The 22,491-nt window shown below is 40.7% G+C and overlaps 1 protein-coding gene across 3 annotated transcripts in view; it reads right to left on the minus strand.

The window, feature by feature from the left end:
- Window positions 1–18,866: 18,866 nt before the first annotated feature.
- Window positions 18,867–22,491, minus strand: part of scgn (secretagogin, EF-hand calcium binding protein) — a 38,688-nt gene continuing 35,063 nt past the window's right edge. For all 3 annotated transcript variants that reach the window (XM_084385853.1, XM_084385855.1, XM_084385854.1), the window contains one exon: window positions 18,867–20,273. In XM_084385853.1, the coding sequence (XP_084241979.1) occupies window positions 20,145–20,273 (129 nt within the window). In that variant the 3' untranslated portion in view covers window positions 18,867–20,144. The remainder of the gene's footprint in view (window positions 20,274–22,491) is intronic.

A 22,491-nucleotide genomic window follows, 5' to 3' on the forward strand; every position in this document is an offset into this window, starting at 1 on the left:
TTATATCAACTATCCATTCCATCAATTTTGTGAATTGGTATGTTTCGTCAGGGTGCGAAGAAATAAAGAGCTGAATATCAACAGCGTAACATTGAAAACTAATGCCATGCTTCCTAAAGATATCTCCCAAGGGTTGCATGTACAGGGTGAAAAGCAACGGTCCTAGTACTGAGCCTTGCTGTTCTGTTGGGGAATTTCCTTTGTCTCATGCAAAAGTCTATATGCTGTAATGTCAAGCGGAAGAACTGAGTCGGGTTTGTGGGGATGGAAAATAAAAATAAAATTCATTATATGGGAAGGTGGACATGGTGAAAGCCACAAGAAGGTACTGAAAACATGTAATATGAGGTGTTTTCAAAAAAAGTATATGTAATATGAGATGTTTTTAAAAAAAGCGTATGGTCAGAGATTCTCCACCAATAGAAAGAAGGCCTCGGGGAAGATGGTTCTAACAGTTGCGATATCTCGAGGAGGAGCAAAAAGAAACAGATAACTATACGGATGCCCATTGGGTAACTAGCAATAAGAAAAAGGTATAAGACCTGAAGACTGACCATTGTAAGTCAGATGAACAGCTGGCATCTCACTTTGTTGTTTGTTCAATAAAGTTAATTCTTCTGAGACCTGGAACTTCGACTCTGAAAGATTTCTTTGAGACCTGAACCAAATACTTTAAATCTGACACAACATTCTCCATACTGAACTTTTGATCGATATGACACCTTTTTATAGAGTTTCAGATAAACTCTTTTGAAAGAATAAAACTTTTTTTTCCTTTAATTTAAAGGGACACTAAGTAGGAATTTCTCCCATCTAGTGGTGAAACTGTATTTTGCATTCAAACGAATAATGCTCTCCAGCGCCTCACTTTTTCAAATGCGCGTTGCATCTACGATAGACGACCAAAAAGCTATGACAGGATGTCTTATAATAGCACTTTGAGTTTTCCTTCGGGTGAACAGGTTTGTTTTTTAAAACAAACTGAAACTTGAATCAACGAAAAAAAGAATGTTACAGTATAAATTACTGACTGTGAAAAACATTAACTATGGTAGTTAGTAGTAATGCCGCCTTTATTCATTATATTTTTGAAGTACGTGTACTGTTAGATATCATCATCATCCGTGCCTTCTCTAACGTTACTTTACTCAATAGCTGCTATTCATCAAAGAGCCTGTTTAACTTACTATGAATAGATAAATAGATATAACTATAAATGTTCTACTATCTATATAATAAAGTTCACAACCAAGCAATGAAAAATAAGCTTGTAATTAAGACCGTAACATTGACTTACCTGTCGAGAAGAAAGCAGGCAACTTCAGCAGCTCTTGTTTTGAAAGCTTTCTCCTGCATTAGCGATCCCGACATTAACCCTTGTTTTTGTAATCTCCGGTCACGTTTCCTTTTACGGTCTATTTTGGACTTTTTCGATGATGAGGACTCCTTATCCTGTGACTCATATGTATGTATGAATGAACGGTGTATAAATAACCGTGCAGTGCATCCTTTTAAACTTGCCGCGGCAGTGACAAGCGCCTCTCAACTGCTCTGCTCCTCCGCTTCTGCTGGCTTCAGTCCATCTGCACCCATCTGAGGAAAACTCAGATCTCTCTCTCTCATATGTCTCTCTCTTCTCTCCGCTCGTGAATTGCTTTCTTTTTAGAGAGCGTTGTAGCGACAATGGGTAGAAACCAACCACCAACTAATCTTCTTCCAGAAAATTAGTTCAAACTTCACACTTCCTGCCGAACAAAGAGGAAGATTTGTTCAGAACATCTCATGATCATCACCGGTCTGACTAATTACAAGAGCCCCCAGGGCTAACACATAACTAGTCAATGCTAGCTTTGTTGCCAAATTACTGATTGGTTAAGAGAAAGACAGAGACCAAGGTCTGACACAAGAGTCCTCACATTCCAGATTCAAATCACCAATCCAGGGCCATAAAATCAGGCTCCAGCTAGTCTACGCTAACCAACGAAAACCCCCAACTAAGAACTTTTATGAGCCCAGCTAAAGGAAGAACTTGTCAATGTGAGATAGCTTGGAAAAGAATGATTGGTTCAGAGATGACACAACTCGAGCCCACAACATTCCAGACCCCCTCCTCCTTAAGGACCTCTGAACGAACAAACCAGTTCTCTTCTTTTCAAACCAGAGAACTGAGATTTTACCTAACTATACATAAAATCATTCAAGAACAATTTTCAACGGACTTATAAATCAAACATCATGCAACTACAATGATTCGATTTTGTGTCTACAATAAATGTGTGTCTAATATGCTTAGATCCCATATAATTCATGTAATTGTTATAACTGTTAGATGTTTGAATGAAAGTGTGTTGTGCTTCATATCAATATGATCGTATGCTCATGATTCAAAAGATGGCTTGATTGAAATCTGTGTAAAATGTTCGTATTCTTATAATGGTAATAATGTCTAAACTGTGGCCTCTGTACTCTCTGCTAGAGCGTGGAGAGTAAGGAGATCCCAGATAACACATGATTTACGACAAGACAAAGAAAGCCAGTATCTAATTGGTCCGATCTCTTCAGGAGGTGGGACAAACTTTGAGTTTAAAAATCTTAGACAGAAACAAAGCTTCTCTCTCTCTCTGCTCTCGCTCTCTCAGACCAGTAACCATGTAAACGCACAGACGAAATAACCCAAATCAAGATCTGAAGAACATGGGTTAAACAGCTTCATTCAAGCCATCATCTACTCCTCTCAATTTCCTTTCTTTTCTTAGTTTCCTTTCTTTTCCGTTGTGAGTCTCGGTTCTAAGTTAAGTTTTGCGACAAGATTTCGAGCCACGTTTCTTCTGCAAAGCCAGCTTCAAACAAAGACTTTCATTCCGCCAGCACACCACGTGACTGACCACGTGACCCCGACATCAGGCACGAGGACGAACGAGGGAAACCCCCTTTTACGCAACAAAGGGAATCCCCAAAAGCAAAGACGCAAGTACCTCCAGACAAAAGCTGAACTGGTGTATTGATATAATTTAATAACCTGTCTAAGAAACGATAGAAGGGTTAAATTAATGTTTGATGGTTCGTTCAGGTCATGTCTAATGTGCATATGGAATCTTGAGATTTCATCCTCTCACTTTTAAACCCACTCTTTCCTCACTCTATCCCTTCCTGCAACGTGTATGAATGTGTGTGTGTGTGTGTGTGTGCGTGTGTTTGTGTTAGATATTAGCTTTATGTGTTAGTAGCCTATATAATCAATAAAGTATTGTTTGTATTTTAAAGAGATTACTTGTGTTATCTGCTTATCAAATTTATTGTCATTAACTTCGATCTAAGTTACCGATGCTTTTACCCGTGATTATTTCTTAATTTATTGTTAGCTGGGGATTAATACTTTCTTGGCCAGGAAGACATTATATTTCCCAGAGGTAATAATTGTTTAGGCTTTCTGTTCATTGGATGAACTGATAAAATGATCATACTATTGATTCTGCTACGGTAAATTCTGAAAATAATTAAAATATTAATTATTATTCATAATCCGTTATGAAAAATAATTAATGATATTTATACGTGGGCGTATAAACGCTACAGCGTCTCCACCCCTCGCGCTTTCCCGTTTCTCTCCTCCCAGGAACCTTGGAGGAAGAAACAACAGGCCAGAGGAGTGAGCGATTGGATATGAGTGAGTCATGCCGGCGCAGATCCCGCGTGCCTCACTCTCTCCTCAAAGAGAGATTCCTCCCATGCTACCTTGTTTGGAGGTTCTGAAGAGATGTTATTGGTGGCCTGATTCGAGAGCTGTGGCAGCCCACCTCTGTCCGCCCACTGCTATTGGATGGAAGATAGCGCATCCATCTAAGCCCTGCAGGACCACTTCAGCCCTTACTGTCTGGACCTACGCGGCCTCCGCTCTTCACACCATGGCGGTCCTCCAGGTGTTTCAGGCCAAACTCTTCCAGTCACCAGCAGCCATATCACCCTGTAGCCCAAGACTGGTTGCTCACTGAAGCTAAGCAGGGTTGAGTCTGGTCAGTACCTGGATGGGAGACCTCCTGAGTAAAACCAGGTTGCTGCTGGAAGAGGTGTTAGTGAGGCCAGTAGGGGGCGCTCACCCTGTGGTCTGTGTGGGTCCTAACGCCCCAGTGTAGTGACGGGGACACTATACTGTCAAAGAGCACCGCCCTTCGGATGAGACGTTAAACCGAGGTCCTGACTATCTGTGGTCATTAAAAATCCCAGGATGTCCTTCGAAAAAGAGTAGGGGTGTAACCCCGGCATCTTGGCCAAATTTGCCCATTGGCCTCTGTCCATCATGGCCTCCTAATCATCCCTACATACTGATTGGCTTCATCACTGTCTCCTCTCCACCGATAAGCTGGTGTGTGGTGTGCGTTCTGGCGCAATATGGCTGCCGTCGCATCATCCAAGTGGATGCTGCACATTGGTGGTGGTTGAGGAGATTCCCCCTTTCATATGTGAAGCGCTTTGAGGACCCAGAAAAGCTCTATATAAATGTAACGAATTATTATTATTATTATTATTATTACCACTTGTGGCTGAATCTGACAGAGATCAAGAATGCAGACAGAACTGCCTTCCTCGACTCACCAACCTCCACAGACCTTTGGCCCCACGGTAGATGGCTTCGCTGAGTGCTTCACGGCGACACAGAAGTCTTCGCCGGCAATGTGCCACTTCCTGCTTAAAGGGCACCTATTATGCCCCTTTTCACAAGATGTAAAATAAGTCTCTGATGTCCCCAGAGTGTGTATGTTAAGTTTTAGCTCAAAATACCCAACAGATAATTTTTTACGGCATGTTTCAATTGTCATTTTTTAGGGCTCAGAAAAACGCACCGTTTTAGTGTGTATCCCTTTAAATGCAAATTAACTGCTGCTGCCGGCCCAGGGGGCGGAGCCTCACGAGCTCCTGCTAAAAGCCAGGACAATCTCATCTGATAATATCAAAACAGAAACTCTCAGTAGTGGTGTTCATTTCGACTCGGAGTCGGACAATAATGCCCACATTGCCAGAGAATATATGCTGTATGGAGATAGAACAGGAATAGTTTAGTTTAATTACGGTTATTTGTCATCTGCTTTTATCTACTATTAATACAAGCCTGCTGTAGCAGACCCCGTCCGAATGATGACCAAAATATACTGATGAGTTCAATTAAGTTTATTGTACCACACACAAAAGATGAAGCCTTAGTTTTACTCCAGAAAATCACTGTAAGAGCCGAATAAACAGTATATAAGTGCGCATTAAAGTCTTATCCATAAACTCTCTCTCTCTCCCTTTCATTATCATGGAACATACACAGCGAAATACACAAAACACTCGTTAGAACTAACAGTAAACAAATATATACACACCTTTTCAGTGGGTGCTTAATCAACTGGTAAACTGTATATCCATGACTGGATGAGCTGTCATAAAGTGCGCGCTCTCACTTTCATTTTTGCCGTGATCAGTAACGTTAGGCCTGTCGCTCCGGAGACAGTAAGCTGAATCACGAACAGTACAGATCCATCCTCGAGTAACAACGAGAGTAAATGAAGACTGCTAAGTTCATTCTTACATCCAACAACAAAACACCTCAATCGCTTAGGAGACATTCTTGTCTACAGTTGCTCCAGCTTAGAAACAATGGCGGACTGTGTCCAGCTCACTCAGGGCGGGTCTATGCTCAAACTGCAGTGTCAATCAACAGTCGTGGGAGGGGCCTTTGCAAAGTGACGTCACATTGCCCCGAATCTGGGAACAGCTCGTTCTGAGACAGTGCTTATGATTTATGGGGATTTTTAAAAAAGCACTTGGTGGATTTTTATCATTATAGGGTGGTTGTGTACACACACTGCCAACACACATTTATGTTCAAACACCATGTAAAAGTGAATTTTGCATAATAGGTGCCCTTTAAGCGCTCCAGCTCTGCAGCAGCGAGTCGCCAGAAAGCAGTGCTGACTCAGCAGCCAGCCAAGCCAGCGACTGCTCAGCCATAGTCTCACTACACCTGGACCAGTGTTTCCCAACCGGGGTGCCATCTGACGAGAGACGTGTAAAAGTCCTTCAAATTCGTTTTTTTTTTTTTTTTTTATGATTAAATGTGAATAAAACAATAAGTATATATGATGAATGAACGTCTGAGAACAGTGGATCAGGAGCTTCGTGTCTGTCTCTCATCCATTCCTGCCAGAATTGATAGTCTGTGTGCATTATCTCAGGCTCAGGCTTCCCACTATTTTTAGAAACTTTTCTAAGGGTGCCATGACTGAAAAAAGGTTGGGAAACAATGGTTTGGACTATCCTCCAAAAAAGTCTTGAGTGTTCCTCCTAACACCTTGTTCAGTTCCGATTGTTGGAGTAAATGTTGCAATTTCAGACAATGTTCAAGTTCACGCACACATGCAATTGACCGCTGTTATAGCGAACAAAATGAAAAACAAAAATACTCTCGAAGAGCACTTTTCCACTTCCCAATTCCACGGGCATATGATGCATACTTTCATATCCAAATAGCCCCCCATCACAGACCGCTTTTGAGATTCACGTTTGAAGGGGTGGCCAACCAGTAAACGGGCCTACCATTTGGACTGTCCCTGGCACCACGCACTTTTATGAAGTGCATGGATGCAGCACTTTCCCCCCTGAGACAGAGGGGGATGCGCATCTTGAATTACCTTGACGGCTGGCTCATCCTAGCCCAGTCAAAGGCAGAATATAATTTCTCACAGATCTGTGATTCTCAGCCACATGGAATGCCTAGGACTCAGAATCAACCTAGACAAGAGCTCACTGTCTCCCTGCCAGAGAATCTCTTTCCTGGGGGCAGTTCTCGACTCAGCACAAATGCGGGCATGGCTATCATCCGAGTGCGCTCAGACTATCCACAGCTTGCATTATCATTTAGAGTAGGTACCTCTTCCCCTCTCAGAACTTTTCAGAGGATGCTAGGCCTAATGGTCTCCACATCGTCAATACTTCCAGTGGGCTTGCTGAACATGCACCCCCTCCAGTACTGGCTGAAACCCCAGGTCCCAGCTCATGCCTGGTGATCAGGTCACCTTCGCGTCAAGGTGACCTGATCAACTGCCTGGAAATGATGGCGGTTTTTCAGGTCCTCAAAACCTTACTAGCAGACCTGACGGGGCACTACGTCTTAGTCCGGTCGGACAATATGGCGGTTGTGTCCTAAATAAACCACCAAGGTGGACTAAGGTCGAGACCTCTGTACAAACTAGCCAGATGCCTCCCCTTATGGGCACAACGCAACCTGCACTCACTGAGAGCAGTGCACGTACCGGGCAGCCTGAACCAAGGAGCAGACCTGCTGTCCCAGGGCAATATGTTCCCAGGGAATGGACCCTCCATCCCCAAACGGTTCAAATGAATTGGAGTATCTTCGGCAGGGCGAGGTCTTCACCTCCGAAGACAACTCTCACTGCCCAATATTCTTTACAAAGAGCAAGGATGCGCTGGCCCACGAAATACCCAGCCATCCCCTTTACGCTTTTCCCCCGGTCGCGTTAATCCCTCAGGACATCAAATGGATCAGGGAGGACAGACGCACCGTCCTTCTGGTGGCCCCTCTCTGGCAGACCTAACCTTGGTTCCTCGAGTTGATTCAGCTGCAGCAGCAGCCCCATGGCCAATTACCCTGAGGAAAGACCTCCTTTTCCAGGCAGAGCTGTGGGCCCTCCATGTATGGCCCCGTCAACGGGAACTTACGGACCTCCCAGAGAGAGGTTCAGTCTGGAACCAAGATTTGGAACCTATTTCATGTGAAGTACTGCTGGTACTTTCCTTCCTATAGGAGATAATGGGTGCGGGTCGCACCCCCTCCACGCTCAAAGCTTTCCACAATCCTTTGGCCGGCCAATTGCTGGGTAGAAGCAACCTAGTTGTTTGCTTCTTGAAAAGGGTATGGAGGCTCAACCCACCTTACCATACCCTCTTTGTAAGTACCGACAGTCCTTAGGGCCATCAAAGGGCCCCGTTCGAGCCGCTACAGTCGGCCGAGATGCAGTCATTTTCACTTAAGACCGCACTCCTGCTAGCGTTAGCATCGGTTAAGGGAGTGGGCGATTTGCAAGCGCTCCCCTTCATCGCTTCCTGCCTTGATTTTGGGCCTAACGACTCTAAGGTCGTCCTCAAGTTATTTCATTGTCAGCTCTTCCCACCTTGGAAGATGAGCATCAATTAATCTTAGGCTACTCTGCACTGTCCAGGTCACGAAGCAGAGACTGTCCTGCTGGATAATGGACACCATCGCATTGGCTTACACTTCATTGGGCCTTCAATGCCCCATCGACATTAGAGAACCCTCCACCAGAGATGTGGCCTCTTCTTGGGCATGGTCCAGTGGTGTATCTATTGGCAACATCTGTGCGGCGGCCAGCTAGTCCTCGCCGTCCACCTTCACCAGGTTTTACAACTTGGAGTGAGCTTAACCCACTATACTATTACATCTCTGGAGGTTCCGACCTCAGTCCGAGCCCTATTCTGGTTGGGCTAATTCTGCCCTCTCTTGGCCCAAATAGGGCCCTTATCCAAGCATCTTAGGCTAGGGCCCTAGAACATGTTTGTTCTGCTTGAACATAGCACGGCATGATTGGACTGGTTCCCCATTGAGTCTAGCGACCGCAATACGAGTGAATGTTTAGAAAGGGAGCGTCTTGGTTACTAATGTAACCTCATTTCCCTGAGATAACGGGAACGAGTATATACGGCTGTGCTATGGTGCTACATGACTTGGCATATATTGCTTCAGTCGAATTAACCTGAATCCTATGGCGAGACAAGCTGCTTATATAGGCAGATGCCCCGTCCCCTTTGGCTGGCTCTGCGCTTGGTTTGGGGGTATGTGCCCCAATTGGCTCGTGCAGATACGGCTGTGCAGTAGCACTGCGTGATTTTATAAAAGGCTTCAATAATCGGAGAAAAGGAGTTTTACCTATAGCGACTAGTAACGCAATATGCATTCCCGATATCTCAGGGAAGCGAGGTTACATTAGTAACCTAGGCGTTATACACAAACCACCCTATTGCAGGCCTGAGACGTTGCTGGAGTACATAGTGGCCTTAGAAACAACAAACTGGCCTCTTCACTCTCGAGCAGGAAAAAACAAACAAATAATAAGTGACTCTGATGCACTGTAGTAAGCCTCCGGGAAATCTTCCTCCTGTGCACGGCTGCATGCTCTCGGAAAATGGGCTACAGACTCCTCCCTCACAGCCTGCGAACTCCTGATACTCACGTTAACACAGATCAACAGGGGCTTCCGGTGATGTCATGGTTGGAACAACAGGTTAGAGACGAGGCTCCGTCAGAAAAAAGTTAGAAAACAGTGACAACTACAGATATATAAAGCTTTCAGGGTGGAAAATAGCCCGTGAACAACATGACTACCACATCAAAAACGAGAGGACAAGGAAAACCAGGATATTTGAAAGAAACCGACAATAAACCACCGAGCACGAACAGCGCTAGCTTAGACGCTACTAGCCGCGAGGAGCAGGTAGCACGTGAGGGCGAAATGTCTTTGATACAAGAAATGAGAAAACTTCGCAGTCAGGGACATAAACGAACAACAAAGACCCTTGAATGCTTGGAAAAGACTGTGACAGATATTAAGGAGCAGCTCGGTGACCACCAGCAGAGGATCGGTGAGCTGGAGGGGAGAGTGAGCGATGTGGAAGATGCGGGGGCAGGGCAGCACTGTGTGATACGGTACCTGTTTCAACGCGAAAAACATCTCACAGCTGTTTGTGATGATTTACAAAACAGGCTGAGGAGAAACAACCTTCGAATATTTCAAATACCAGAGGAGAGTGAACATGGAGATGTGGTTGCGTTTGTGAAAGCCCTGCTTCCCAAAGGATTTTCTTCGATCAAGATTATTCTCCTGAGCTATAAAAGAAGCGAGCTAAGGTTCACGCAGTCGTCAAGCAGCTAAAGCAGAGGGGCATTCAGGCAAAGTGCCTGTATCCAGCACGACTGAAAGTCAAGATGGACTCAGGAGACAAAACGTTTCCCTCGCTGACAAACGCTGCGGATACTCTGAAAGAGATGGGTGTAGAGGTGCAGTGCGGAGAGAAAGAGCGCATCGAGGAGAAACTAACTGGAGGATGGAACATCAGCGCGAAGAGGAGGAGAACCAACATGCTGGCCTTAGCTGACTTGAAGGCTATGATTCAGGAGGAAGATGAGGATGAGTAGTCGGAGGTAGGCCTATATAACACTTAACATTTATTTCAGTTTGATTTCAGACTAGGGCTGCTAAAGGTACACATAATGTTGAGTGTGTATGAACAATGTATAGACTGAAAGCAATAATAGCATAATACAAAATAAAAAAGTAAAGTTGTCACAAAGGGTTAAAAAAAAAGGAAAAAGGTCTGACGGACTCTTGATGTTTACATGAGTGGTTCACACTCACTAAGACCTTTCTTACATGCTAGTGTAATACTGGTCACTATTGCACATTGGGTGCTTTTCTCCACAGAGGGATTAGGTCACCACTCTCTGTCCCATTATCACCGGAGGTCAGACATGGTTATAGTTTATTCTCTGTGTCTGACTGGAAATGTGGAAGTTCTGTTCTATGTTCATAATGTTATTGTTTTGTTTTATCTGAGGCAGGTTGCAAATTTCTTTTTGTTTAACTTTGTACATTTGGAGTTAAATTATTTTATTTGTTTTTGTCTAACAGATGCTTATGAGAGGTTCGGGCTGTTACATGAATCAGTATAAATACAATGATGGCATTACTTAATTTAATTACCTACATCAAAAGGAATAAACAACCCAATTAAAAGAAAAAGATACTGGGACAGTTGAAGAAAATGCAGTGCTCTATAGCCTTACTTCAAGAAACCCACCTCACAGAAACAGAACACCAAAAATTAAAAAGAGAATGGGTGGATCAGGTTTACAGTAGCTCTTATGGGAAACGTAAAAAGAGAGGTGTGGAGAGGAGAGATACTATTTAGTGGGTCTGTGTACTTTCATTGTGAAAAGGTTTTCCAGGATACAGAGGGTCGTTATGTTATGGTCATAGGAAGGATTGCTGGTTTTAAATTAACTCTTTTGAATGCCTATGCACCAAATGAAGATTGTCCACAATTTTTCAAAAAGCTTGCACATTTGGTAGCAGATCATGGGGAAGGTTTTTTCTTAATGGGTGGGGACTTAAATTGTGTACTGAATAATAGAATAGATAAATTACCATCATCCTCAAAACCTCAAAGCAGAATGTCGAAAAGTCTAATGAATATGATGAAGAAGTTAGGGTTGATAGATGCTTGGCTCCACCTTCATCCAAAAGAGAAAGACTTCACCTTTATGTCACAAGTGCATGGAAGCTACTCACGGTTGGATCATTTTTTGGTGTCCAAAAAGGACACATACCGAGTTAAAAACTGCGTTATTGAGCCAATAACCACTTCAGATCATAGCCCAGTACAAATGACACTTGATTTGGGATTGGAGCCATGTATTGGAAAATTAATGTTTCATTATTGACAGATGTTAATATAAGAGAAGAAATAAGGTCAGCAATAATGGAATATTTTGCTTTGAACGACAATGGAATGGTCTCACCTACTGTTTTATGGGACGCAGGAAAAGCCACAATAAGGGGGAAAATAATATCTATAGGATCAAAGTTAAAGAAAGACAGACTTAAAAAACAAGTAGAATTAGAAACTGAAATCAAGAGATTAGAAAATGAGCATAAACGAAGTGGAAAACAAGAAGTATTTAATAAACTTAAAGAGAATAGAGCCAAGTTAGATGAGATTCTGACCTATAAGGCAGAGGGTGCCCAGAGAGGTTTATCAATAGAAAATACTATGAATTGGGAAACAAGGCTAGCAGGTTATTATCATTTCAACTACAGAAAGCACAAGCTAGTCGAACAATTCCTAAAATTAAACAACCTCATTCCAACGATGTCGAAACTAGTCCAAAAGCAGTAGCAAATACCTTTGCCAAATATTATGAACAATTATATAAGGGTCAACCATCAGGAATTGAAAGAAGAAAAAATACATGATTTCTTTAAAAATCTTAAATTAGACAAGCTGACGGCAGATGAAGCCTCTGCGTTAGTAGAGCCAATTAGAGAAAAGGAGGTGAAAGAAACAATTATTAAATTAAAAAATAACAAAACAGCAGGAATAGACGGGTTTGCAGGAGAATATTATAAAGTGTTTGTTGATGACTTCACTCCAGTATTATGTAAGTTATATAATTATGTGTTAAATTCAGGGAACCCTCCAGAGTCATGGTCTGAGGCTATCATCTCAGTCCCGCACAAGGAAGGAAAAGATCCATTGCAGTGTTCTAGTTATCGTCCTATTAGCCTCCTGTGTGTGGATTACAAAATATTAACATCTATTTTAGCAACTAGAGTACAAAAATACATTAGGAAATTAGTAAAACCAGATCAGACGGGGTTCATTTCAGGTCGCCAAGGGACAAATAATATAAGGAGAGCATTAAACCTGCAGTCACTCATGGCAAAGGGTACTCAAACGTCAATGCTTCTCAGCTTAGATGCTGAGAAAGCATTTGATCGGGTAGATTGGCAATTTTTAGAACAAACATTAACTGAGATGGGCTTCAGTGAAAAATTTACCTTTTGGTTTCGGCTGTTGTACAAATAAAATAAAAAATTCTCTGACATTCTCTGACGGACATTGCTCTGACTTTTTTGATATAGAGAGAGGCGTAAGACAGGGTGATTCTCTCTCACCCATTCTCTTTGCTCTCAGTATTGAGCCTCTAGCGGAGGCAATAAGACAGGATGTCCAGATTGAGGGGGTTGAGGATGGTGGGGGGAGAGTTCATAAAATTTCCCTTTTTGCTGACAATATCCTGCTCTTTATAAAACATCCCCTTACTTCAATACCTCGACTAATGCAATGCCTAAAAGATTATGGAGACATTTCTGGATACAAAATTAATCAAAATAAATCAGAGGCAATGATGATATCAGGAATATGGCCTAAACAACTAAACGAGATGGTGTCATTTCACTGGTCTAAACAAGGATTTAGGTACTTGGGGATTATTATCACACCTCCTATTTTTATTCCAGTCATTGCCCATAAGAGTTCCAATTTCCACTTTTAATATGTTAAACAAATTAATTTCTCAAATTATATGGCAACACAAAAGACCCAGAATTAAACTTAAAACACTTCATCTGGCTAAAAATAAAGGAGGTTTGGCTTTGCCAAATATAAAATTGTATTATTGGGCAGCTCAACTAGCAGCAATTGTGACTTGGATCAGTGGAGATGAGGAAGCAAAGTGGAATTAAATAGAGCAAGGGGAAGTTAAGGGTGCACAACTGTCTGCTCTACCCTTTATGGATCTAAAACATGTCAATAAAATGAAGATTGAAAATGAATGGATAAAACATACAATAAAGGTATGGGCAGAAGTAAAGAAAATGCTTAAGGATGTTGGAACAATTTCTCGAGCTATGCCCATAGTGGGTAATGTAGATTTTCCACCTTCAATGTGTGACCATGGTTTTAGGAGATGGGCAGTTAAAGGCCTCTTTATTTTTAATCAGCTCTTTGAAGAAACACACTTAAAGTCTTTCACACAACTTCAGGAACAATTCGATCTTCCCTCAAGTGATTTTTATAGATATTTGCAAATTAGGCATTACATTACAAACCACAAGGAAAAAGAAAAAATTGGCAAAATCGCATAGAACAATATTTTATCACAATTTCAGAAAAACGCCTCCCTGTTGGTAAACATGTTTCTCATCTTTATAAAAGATTGTTAACAGACATGGTTGGAAACACTTACAATATTAAGGAAAAGTGGGAAATAGAAGCTAATACAGTAATAGAGGATGAGTAATGGGATAAACTCTGTTATAGGTGCCATAAGGGAATTAATAGTCAACAGTGGAAGGAATTTGACTGGAAAATTAAAATACGTTATTTTCATACTCCTCTGGTTATTTCAAATTTTGTAAAAGACCCCTCTGCAGCTTTATGCTGGAGACAATGTGGTAAAACAGGTGACCATACACATATATTTTGGGACTGTCCAGTAATCCTTGCGTATTGGAAAAATATTAAAGAAGAGATGGAGAAAATTGTAAAAAGAGAAGTTCCCTCAAATGTATGGTTTTTCTTACTGGGTGTTATATCAGTTGATGTTTTTAAAGGGATACACCGCTTTTTTTGGAAATAGGCTCATTTTACAACTCCCCCAGAGTTAAACAGTTGAGTTTTACCGTTTTCGAATCCATTCAGCCGAACTCCGGGTCTGGCGGTACCACTTTTAGCATAGCTTAGCATAGATCATTGAATCGGACAAGACCATTAGCATCTCTCTCAAAAAAATGACCAAAGAGTTTCGATATTTTTCCTATTTCTGTCAGGTCCATTAAGTCAAGAACACACGGACAATAAAAATAAAGAATTTTCATTGAACAGATTGCAAACAAGTTGATGTTCCTGAATTGAAATTTGGCGGTATGGCTCTGTTCAGGGAGTCCTCTGACCTTTCATGAGCACCATGAAATAGCAGAGAGTCAGAGGACAGCAGCAGCAGCATTAGGGAACGCTCACACAGTTTAGGACTGTGAGAGCTAAAATATCCCCCCTGTGAACAGAGCAGGCAACTAGTGATGTTACGTCTGACACCGACGCTCCGAAGCTTGCTTCAAACTCGAACGGTCCTTGCAATGAACCACTGCTTCGGAGCTTGTATCATTACGTCACTAGTCACGTGAAAATGACTTCTAAAGCAAACACACTGGTTCACTCCTGTAGTAAACCACCTGACTGCTTTGACAGCCCAATCCAGTGTTGACAGGTTTGAAACCTGGCGGATGTATTTCTTATAAAAGTGAAGGTAAAAAAAACTATAGAAACCATTACAGAAATTCTATTGGATTTAATGGTTTTCATGGGAATTTTATTGGTTGTAATGGGAATTATAGTGGTCTCTGTGGGTCTACTGATATGTGTTGGGTTGTATTGGTGGGGGCATTAAATCCTAATGGAATATGTCCCTAACACACTACAAAAAAGAATTATGTAGTGGTTTAAATGGTAAAAGCCAATGGTTCCTATTTTAATATAAACCATTAGAATTTCTGTGATGGTTTCCAACTTTTTTTTAAGCTGGTCTGATCTTCTGTCCTTATCTAAAGAAATAATTATACACACACATCATGCTTAATGTTTTATTATCAAGGTGAACACATGAAATTCATCAGTATCTGTAAAATTCACCTACATAAATGAGTTTCACAGCACTAACACTAGGCTTGTTTGAGATGCGCCTTGCCTCGCCTGAAATGTAGTCGAGAGTAGGCGGCTGCAGTGAGAGGAGGAGTGAAAAAAGAGCAGGCAAGCCGGACAGTTCTCTCTTCACGCAGTGGATCTGACACCTGTGAGATCAAAGATGGATATCGCGGGATTCACGGGATTCATGCTTGTGCACAGTGTTGCCAATAAACTGGATGGAATTTAAGTTCTGTACGTTGCTTCTATATGAAAATAAATAAAATGAACAAGACACCCAAAGTACTTGTTATTTAATTCCATTCCAAATACATGTTTATCAATATTTTTTTCTTTAATACATACATATGTGTTTTTATTATGACCGCCACTAGCGTAGCTAGCGAAAGCGGTCATATAGGGATTGTCAAAGTTTTTTTTTTTTTTTTTTTTTCAATCTACTGAATTTTCCGTCAACGATACCAGGGACACCGAAACACCGGGGAACATGAAATTTGGTGAGCATTTAGCCCCACTAGACTTTTACGTAAAAATTTCGTTTGGTCCCCGGGGGCCACTCCCCCCCCCGCGCTGGGCCCCTCCAAACCCAAAAAATGCAGTTTTTCCTAAATAACTACCTGAACCGTGGCACCGAGGATGAAGAAATTTGCAAAGTATGTTGGTCTTAAGGGCCCACATCAACCTAGCCCATAATCGATTGTCAACGTTTTTTAGTTTTTTTTTTTCCGTCAATCTACTGAATTTTCCGTCAACGATACCAGGGACACCGAAACACCAGGGAACATGAAATTTGGTGGGCATGTAGCCCCATTAGACTTTTACGGAAAAATTTCGTTTGGTCCCCGGGGGCCACTCCCCCCCGCGCTGGGCCCCCCCAAACCCAAAAAAATGCAGTTTTTCCTAAATAACTACTTGAACCGTGGAACCGAGGATGAAGACATTTTTATGGTATGTTGGTCTTAAGGGCCCACATCAACCTAGCCCATAATCACTCATTTGTGATTTGCGCCCCTCCCATAAAAAATGAAAATGCAATATTATTCTGCTTTAATCGCCCCTATCTTCAGTGGAGATGTTCAGAACTGCACCATATTTCATGTGTATGATTAACTTGACATCCTCTGGGGGTATGCTAAGTTTCGTAGAATTTCATCCATGGGGGGGTATAAAATAAATTCATTTATGTGCACATTTAGTGACTGTACACTCATCGGCCTGTAGATGGTGCTGTTGAGCGAAGGGTTGCTGGTTTAGGATGATACTGTCACACACACACATGCAGGAATACAAACAAACGCAAGCATGCACACACACTGACATCCACACGCACAGACACACACCCATACACACACATACAAATCCACATGCACAGACACACACACACACAAACACACATGCGCACACACAAACACACACACATACACACACACACACACACACAGACAGACATGCACATACTACTACTTTTTTTAGGTATATACATAAACACGCAATACAGCCAAATTGCTCCACGTCATTTATTTTTGTGGAAAGCCAGTGCAGGCCTGAGCGGCGGTCATATTTTGTACCGCCATGCGGTACATCTAGTTTTTTTTTGTTTTTTTTATAAAAAATGTAATTGCATAACCCAAAGAGATCGCACTGTCAGATAGTTTGGGAATATTCACACATAACATAGGCTATACACATAAAACATGATATTAGAGTTTTAAAATCAAACATTTTAAAAGACAACAATAGCCTACATCACAGTTGTTTAAACCAATGAGCATTAAGCTGTGTCGTCAGTAAGTCGTTTCCCATCATGCTTTTGATCAGCGCAGTCGGTGGAGAGCAACTGCGCCTGACTGCAGAATCCGACACGTGCGCCTTGCGCTCGCGAGAGATTTTTGACATACGTCAGCATGACTTCAGAGCAAGGCGGACCGCACTCGGACACATTTCTAACCGGCATGCATCTCGCGGTGATCACCGGTGATCGATTCTGCGCAGATTTTGCTCATCTCAAACAAGCCTACTGTTTCAGCTTTGATCGCCTCGGTAAAAACACGTAATAAACGGGGCGTTACTTGCATTTTATGGTTGTCAGCTTTGTTGCATTACATTTACTTCACCAGGAGATGGTGCTGCAATTTCTATCTGAATGAAGCTTCGAGTAATGAACCATTTTCGACACAATTGTATCAGAAAGCAATAATGCTTCGAAACGCTTCATTTGGCCATCACTACAGGCAACATGACATAAAGCAATGCCACATTATGCATAAGGAGGAGCTGGGGAGGTGGCGGGCAGCAGAAGCGAGCAGCAAGCATGTATGAGCAAACTGAATGTGCTTTAAATAGGGCGCCTTGTTTGAGCTTTGGCCATTGAGCAGCGAGGGGAGTTAACGAGCTAATGCAGCTCAGCTGGAGCAGATCAGCTGACGGGACAGTGTTCTTAGCAAACAGCATTAGCAGCGTCTTGACTACCTGGCCTGCCAGAACTGACGCTGACGCTCAATTTAAAACTTGACTCTTCTGTAGTTACATCGTGTACTAAGACCGACGGAAAATGTAAAGTTGCGATTTTCTAGGCTGATACTATATGATTATGAGGCTGATTTTCGTGGCTATACTATACTCTCATTCCTGTAAAACTCAACTGTTTCTGGGGGAGTTGTAAAATGAGCCTATTTCCAAAAAAAGTGGAGTATCCCTTTAATGCTGACCAAAGATATATTTTACGTGAATTACTACTAATTGCCAAAAAAAACATTACTGCTAATTGGAAGTATGTGAAATCACCAACTGTAACTGAATGGAAACAGAGACTAAAACAGATTTATATGATGGAAAAAATGACTGCATCATTACAATTGAAAACTGACCTTTTTAATCAGAGATGGCACATGGTTAAAGAATATTTAAATCTATAAATTAAAAAAAGTTTTTTTTTTTTTTTTTATATATACATTATATATTTTATATTATTTTATGGCTGTATATTATTGTATCATGTTTGTTGAGATGTGAACATTCATATTAGGTGCAGCAATATATATATACAGAATATTTTTATTTATTATTATTATTATTTTTCTCTGTATTATTCTTATTTTATCACTTGTCTCAGATAATGTTCCTTTTGTTTTGTTCTGTGAAAAAAAAAAAAAAACACACAGATCAACAAACCCCAAATAAAGTGTCTTCAGTCTTTGTGTCTGTCACCAGTTATCTTTAGAATAACTTGAAACACAATCTGTATTAGCGATCTATAAAGCTAAAGAATGAAGAAAGTGCTATGTCGAGCAAACATAAATGGAGAACTCAGATTCTAAACAAATAACACTCATTCAAAACTCATGTGTCTTACACGTTACTATGCACAATTCAATATTTTAATCTGATGTATTATCGATTAAACAACTTTTCTTTACCACAATCTCTTAGCTTCTCTCTCTGATCGGCTGCACTTGTAAATCTCTCCCCTAATCTCTCTCGAACAACCACTCAAATTACACACCAGTGAAGGCGGGACTTAATACTCATAAGCCAATAAAATAAAGAAAGACCTAATTTGTAGGTTAAAACCAAGTTTTTAACATGTTCAATTCAGTTCAGTTTAGTTTATTTATCCCTTAGGAAATTAATTTTGCACAGGTGCCACACATCACATAAACACAAAAACACACAAGTAGACAAGTTAAAAAAGGCAAATGGTTACAGGCTATTCAACAATAAAATAGCAGTTGGTATGAATGAGTTTTTGAACCTCTTGGTTTTCCCCCCCATTGCTCTATATCTACGGCCTGATGGGAGCATTACAAACTCTTTGTGTAATGGGTGAGATGAACAGTTGATTATCGAGTAGGCTTTTTTAACAACCCATTCTTTAACAATGTTCTGGAGCAATATCTGTTGAACTCCAATTACTTTAGAAGCAATCTTAATCAGCTTAGTCGTTCTATTTCTATTGGACAGGCTAGTACAATCAAACCATACTATGGCGCAGTAAGATAGTAAACGTGTTTATCAATCAAACTTTAAAGTATGATAGCGTCCTTAAAGGCATTCGTACACACATTTCATACATCACAATCTATTGCTGTATACTCTATTCGAATGTTATCTCTGGGCTAGAACTAAACAAAAACAGATACACTGAAATAAACCCATTACCTGTATAATTGTATTCTACTGGGTTACATATTTATTTCAATATCATAGGACCCAGACACATGACCCAGGACACACTAGCATTCACTTAACAAGCACCCAGAACACACTAGAAACACCCTAGCAACCACCTGGGACATCCTAGCAACGACCCAGAATGCAACCCAACACCCTAGCAACTGGTAAATGGCTCTCTCCATGGTTCACCTGCTATACTTCATTTACACTGTAATACTGCAGTCTGCAGGTGTAAATGGATACATGATCTTAACCAAAATTCAAGCTGAATGATCAAAATATTCTTTGCTTTCTTTCAGGTTGATTCAAAATATATTATAACTGTTCCACTGAGACAGCTTTCAGTTATGTGGTAGATAAGGTCTATAAAAAATCTGAATGTGCCGATTTTTACAACAAAAAAAACAAAACAAATAGTACATTTAAAATAAAAAAACTACCATCCATGAAATCAAACCATGTAAACCATGGAACCAAATCAAAGTCTGTTTTTATCCTTTCATTTTCATACTTTTATTGTTGCAAAAGTGGATGGTTTTAAAATCAAAGTGAATACATTTCCTTAAATTTATTTCACAATAACATAAAACAAACAAGCGATACACAAGTTATATGTAATGCTTTCACCTTCCAAATACAGCATTGAAATACAGTGATCTTTAGCAAATTGGAGAACTTCAGTCTGCATGTGAGGACTATGGCTTAAGCTTCACTCCCAAACACAGGGCCAGCTCACTCTTTTGAATCTTTCCGTCTTTATTCATGTCACAGTGATGCAGCAGAACCTCACGGAATTTATCCAGATCCACTCCGCTGATACTGGGCTGAGAAAAAAAAGGGGGTTTGAATAAAGGGGCAAATAGAGAGATAGATGTCACAAACAGATGCCACTATTGACAATTATTAGTAGTATTGTACCAGGGCTGCCAACTTTGGTTGCCTGGCTGGAGTGAGATTTTGATAAAGAATTAGTGACACACCCCTTTTGGGGATTTTAAGAATCCAGCAATTCATTTTTAATTTCCAGTTAATAATGCAAATTAACCAAATACTTAAGCCTAATGTTGTACTAGATGAACCTTTTAGAAACTATTTGTGTATGCTCTGTGTGAAAAAAAGTGTAGTATATACATGTTATAGTACACAAGTATAAAAGTAGTGTAAAGTAGTGTATACAATATAAGCTTGTTTGTCCACAGCTGTAAAACAGAAAGTCACAATCCAAGAGTTAATAGGTCAGAGGTAGAATGTTCTGTAAGAGCACACACATTCGGTCCTCTCAATACAGTAACATATTACTCTCATGTATTTTTCCTATGTAAAAGACTCTTTTATGAAGATCCCATTACAGTATTGTTATAAAACTAGTTTTTGTGTACATTATATGATGCATGAAAATACATATTTTAATCAAAATGCTACCACCTGTTTAACACTCATAGACATGCATTTTTAAGCTATAGCTTTAGCTCGGTTATAATATCATTTGGTTATGCCAAACTACTGCAAAAACAGCTCAAATGAAACTATGCATATGAGTCAAATTGGATAATGCCCTTTTCGCACTGTGGTCTCTGTCATCTTTAAATTGTTCTTTAATCTTACAAACTACATTACTGACAGAGCGCCATATTCAACTAATTTACAACCAAATTATCACCTTCACTGAATATTAGGGCTGCACGATTATGCAGCAATGAAACCGCACACGATTTGGCAAAGGCTGCGATTATTTTATGCGCAGCTTGTCAGTGCAGAACGGCTGATCGATAGTAAATGCTGCTCCATCTGAACACCAGAGGGCGTCTCACGCAGACACACCAAATATGTAGAAGTATGATAATGCATATCATTCCAGGAAATCCCTATCGGGCATCATTGCTGTAGCTGAATAAAAAGAAGATTAAAATGATTTGACTGATTAAACATGACTAATAAACACACGACTGCCTTATTCTGTGTAAGAAGCCACATCATCTCACAGAAGGATGCTCAAACGTGTTACGAAGTGAGTTTGGAGTAAAAACATGTGTTTTTTCAAAAGACAACATATGTTGTCTTTTGTTGGACAAAAGGTTCATAAATGCTTCTCATGTTTGGAAAGATATTTGACACGTATTGATTTTTCAAATGCACATTATACGTGACTCAAACCCACAATGCTTTAAGATGGAGCAGTGTTTACAGAGCCGTACATCAATGACAAGCTGCGCATTAAAAAAATAAATAATCGCAGCCTTTGTGATTTCATAATCGTGATAAGCCAAATCGGTTTAAGTGCGATTTCATGTAAACTGCGATTAATCGTGCAGCCCTACTGAAAATAAGAAAAAAGAGATTGAAAAAGAGAGAAAAAAATCAGATATTGAAAATTCTGAATGCTTAAAGTCAAAGCACATCCCTCCTCAACAAAGCCATACGATTTGATCTTTCCAGAGCACAAATTATGCAGAATGAGTTACATGCTGATATTTAATACTCATGGTTAGGGACAGACCCGGACAGTAACAGAGTGCATTTACTTGAGTACAGTACTTAAGTACAATTTTGAGGGATCTGTACTTTACTCGAGTATCATTTTTGGGGAGTACTCATGACTTTACTCAAGTACATTTGAGAGGCAAATATTGTACTCTTTACTCCACTACATTTCTATCCATAACCGTGAGTACCCGTTACTACTTCTAAAAAAAAAAATAAAAAAAAAAAGGAAAAAAGAAAAATCTCAGAAACCCTCAATTTGTTGTTTCCCTCTCAAACGTGATTGGATTGTGCAGGCGCCACTGATTGGGACAGCCTATCAGCAATCACCTTCAGCTTTCCGCCAAAGTCAACTCCATGGTCAGATTTAGATAAGAGACGAAACCATGGACGAAACAATGGATGAAGACGCAGCAGGTCCATCCCGGGAATGTGCAAACCCGTGGCCCCAACTCGCCAGAGTTAACTTTACTTAAGTAGACATCTGACTGTAGTACTTATACTTATACTTGAGTAAAATTTAGCAAGGGGTATCTGTACTTTTACTCAAGTAATGAAGCT

The sequence above is a fragment of the Rutilus rutilus genome, assembly GCF_951802725.1.
Source record: "Rutilus rutilus genome assembly, chromosome: 17".
NCBI lineage: Eukaryota > Metazoa > Chordata > Actinopteri > Cypriniformes > Leuciscidae > Rutilus > Rutilus rutilus.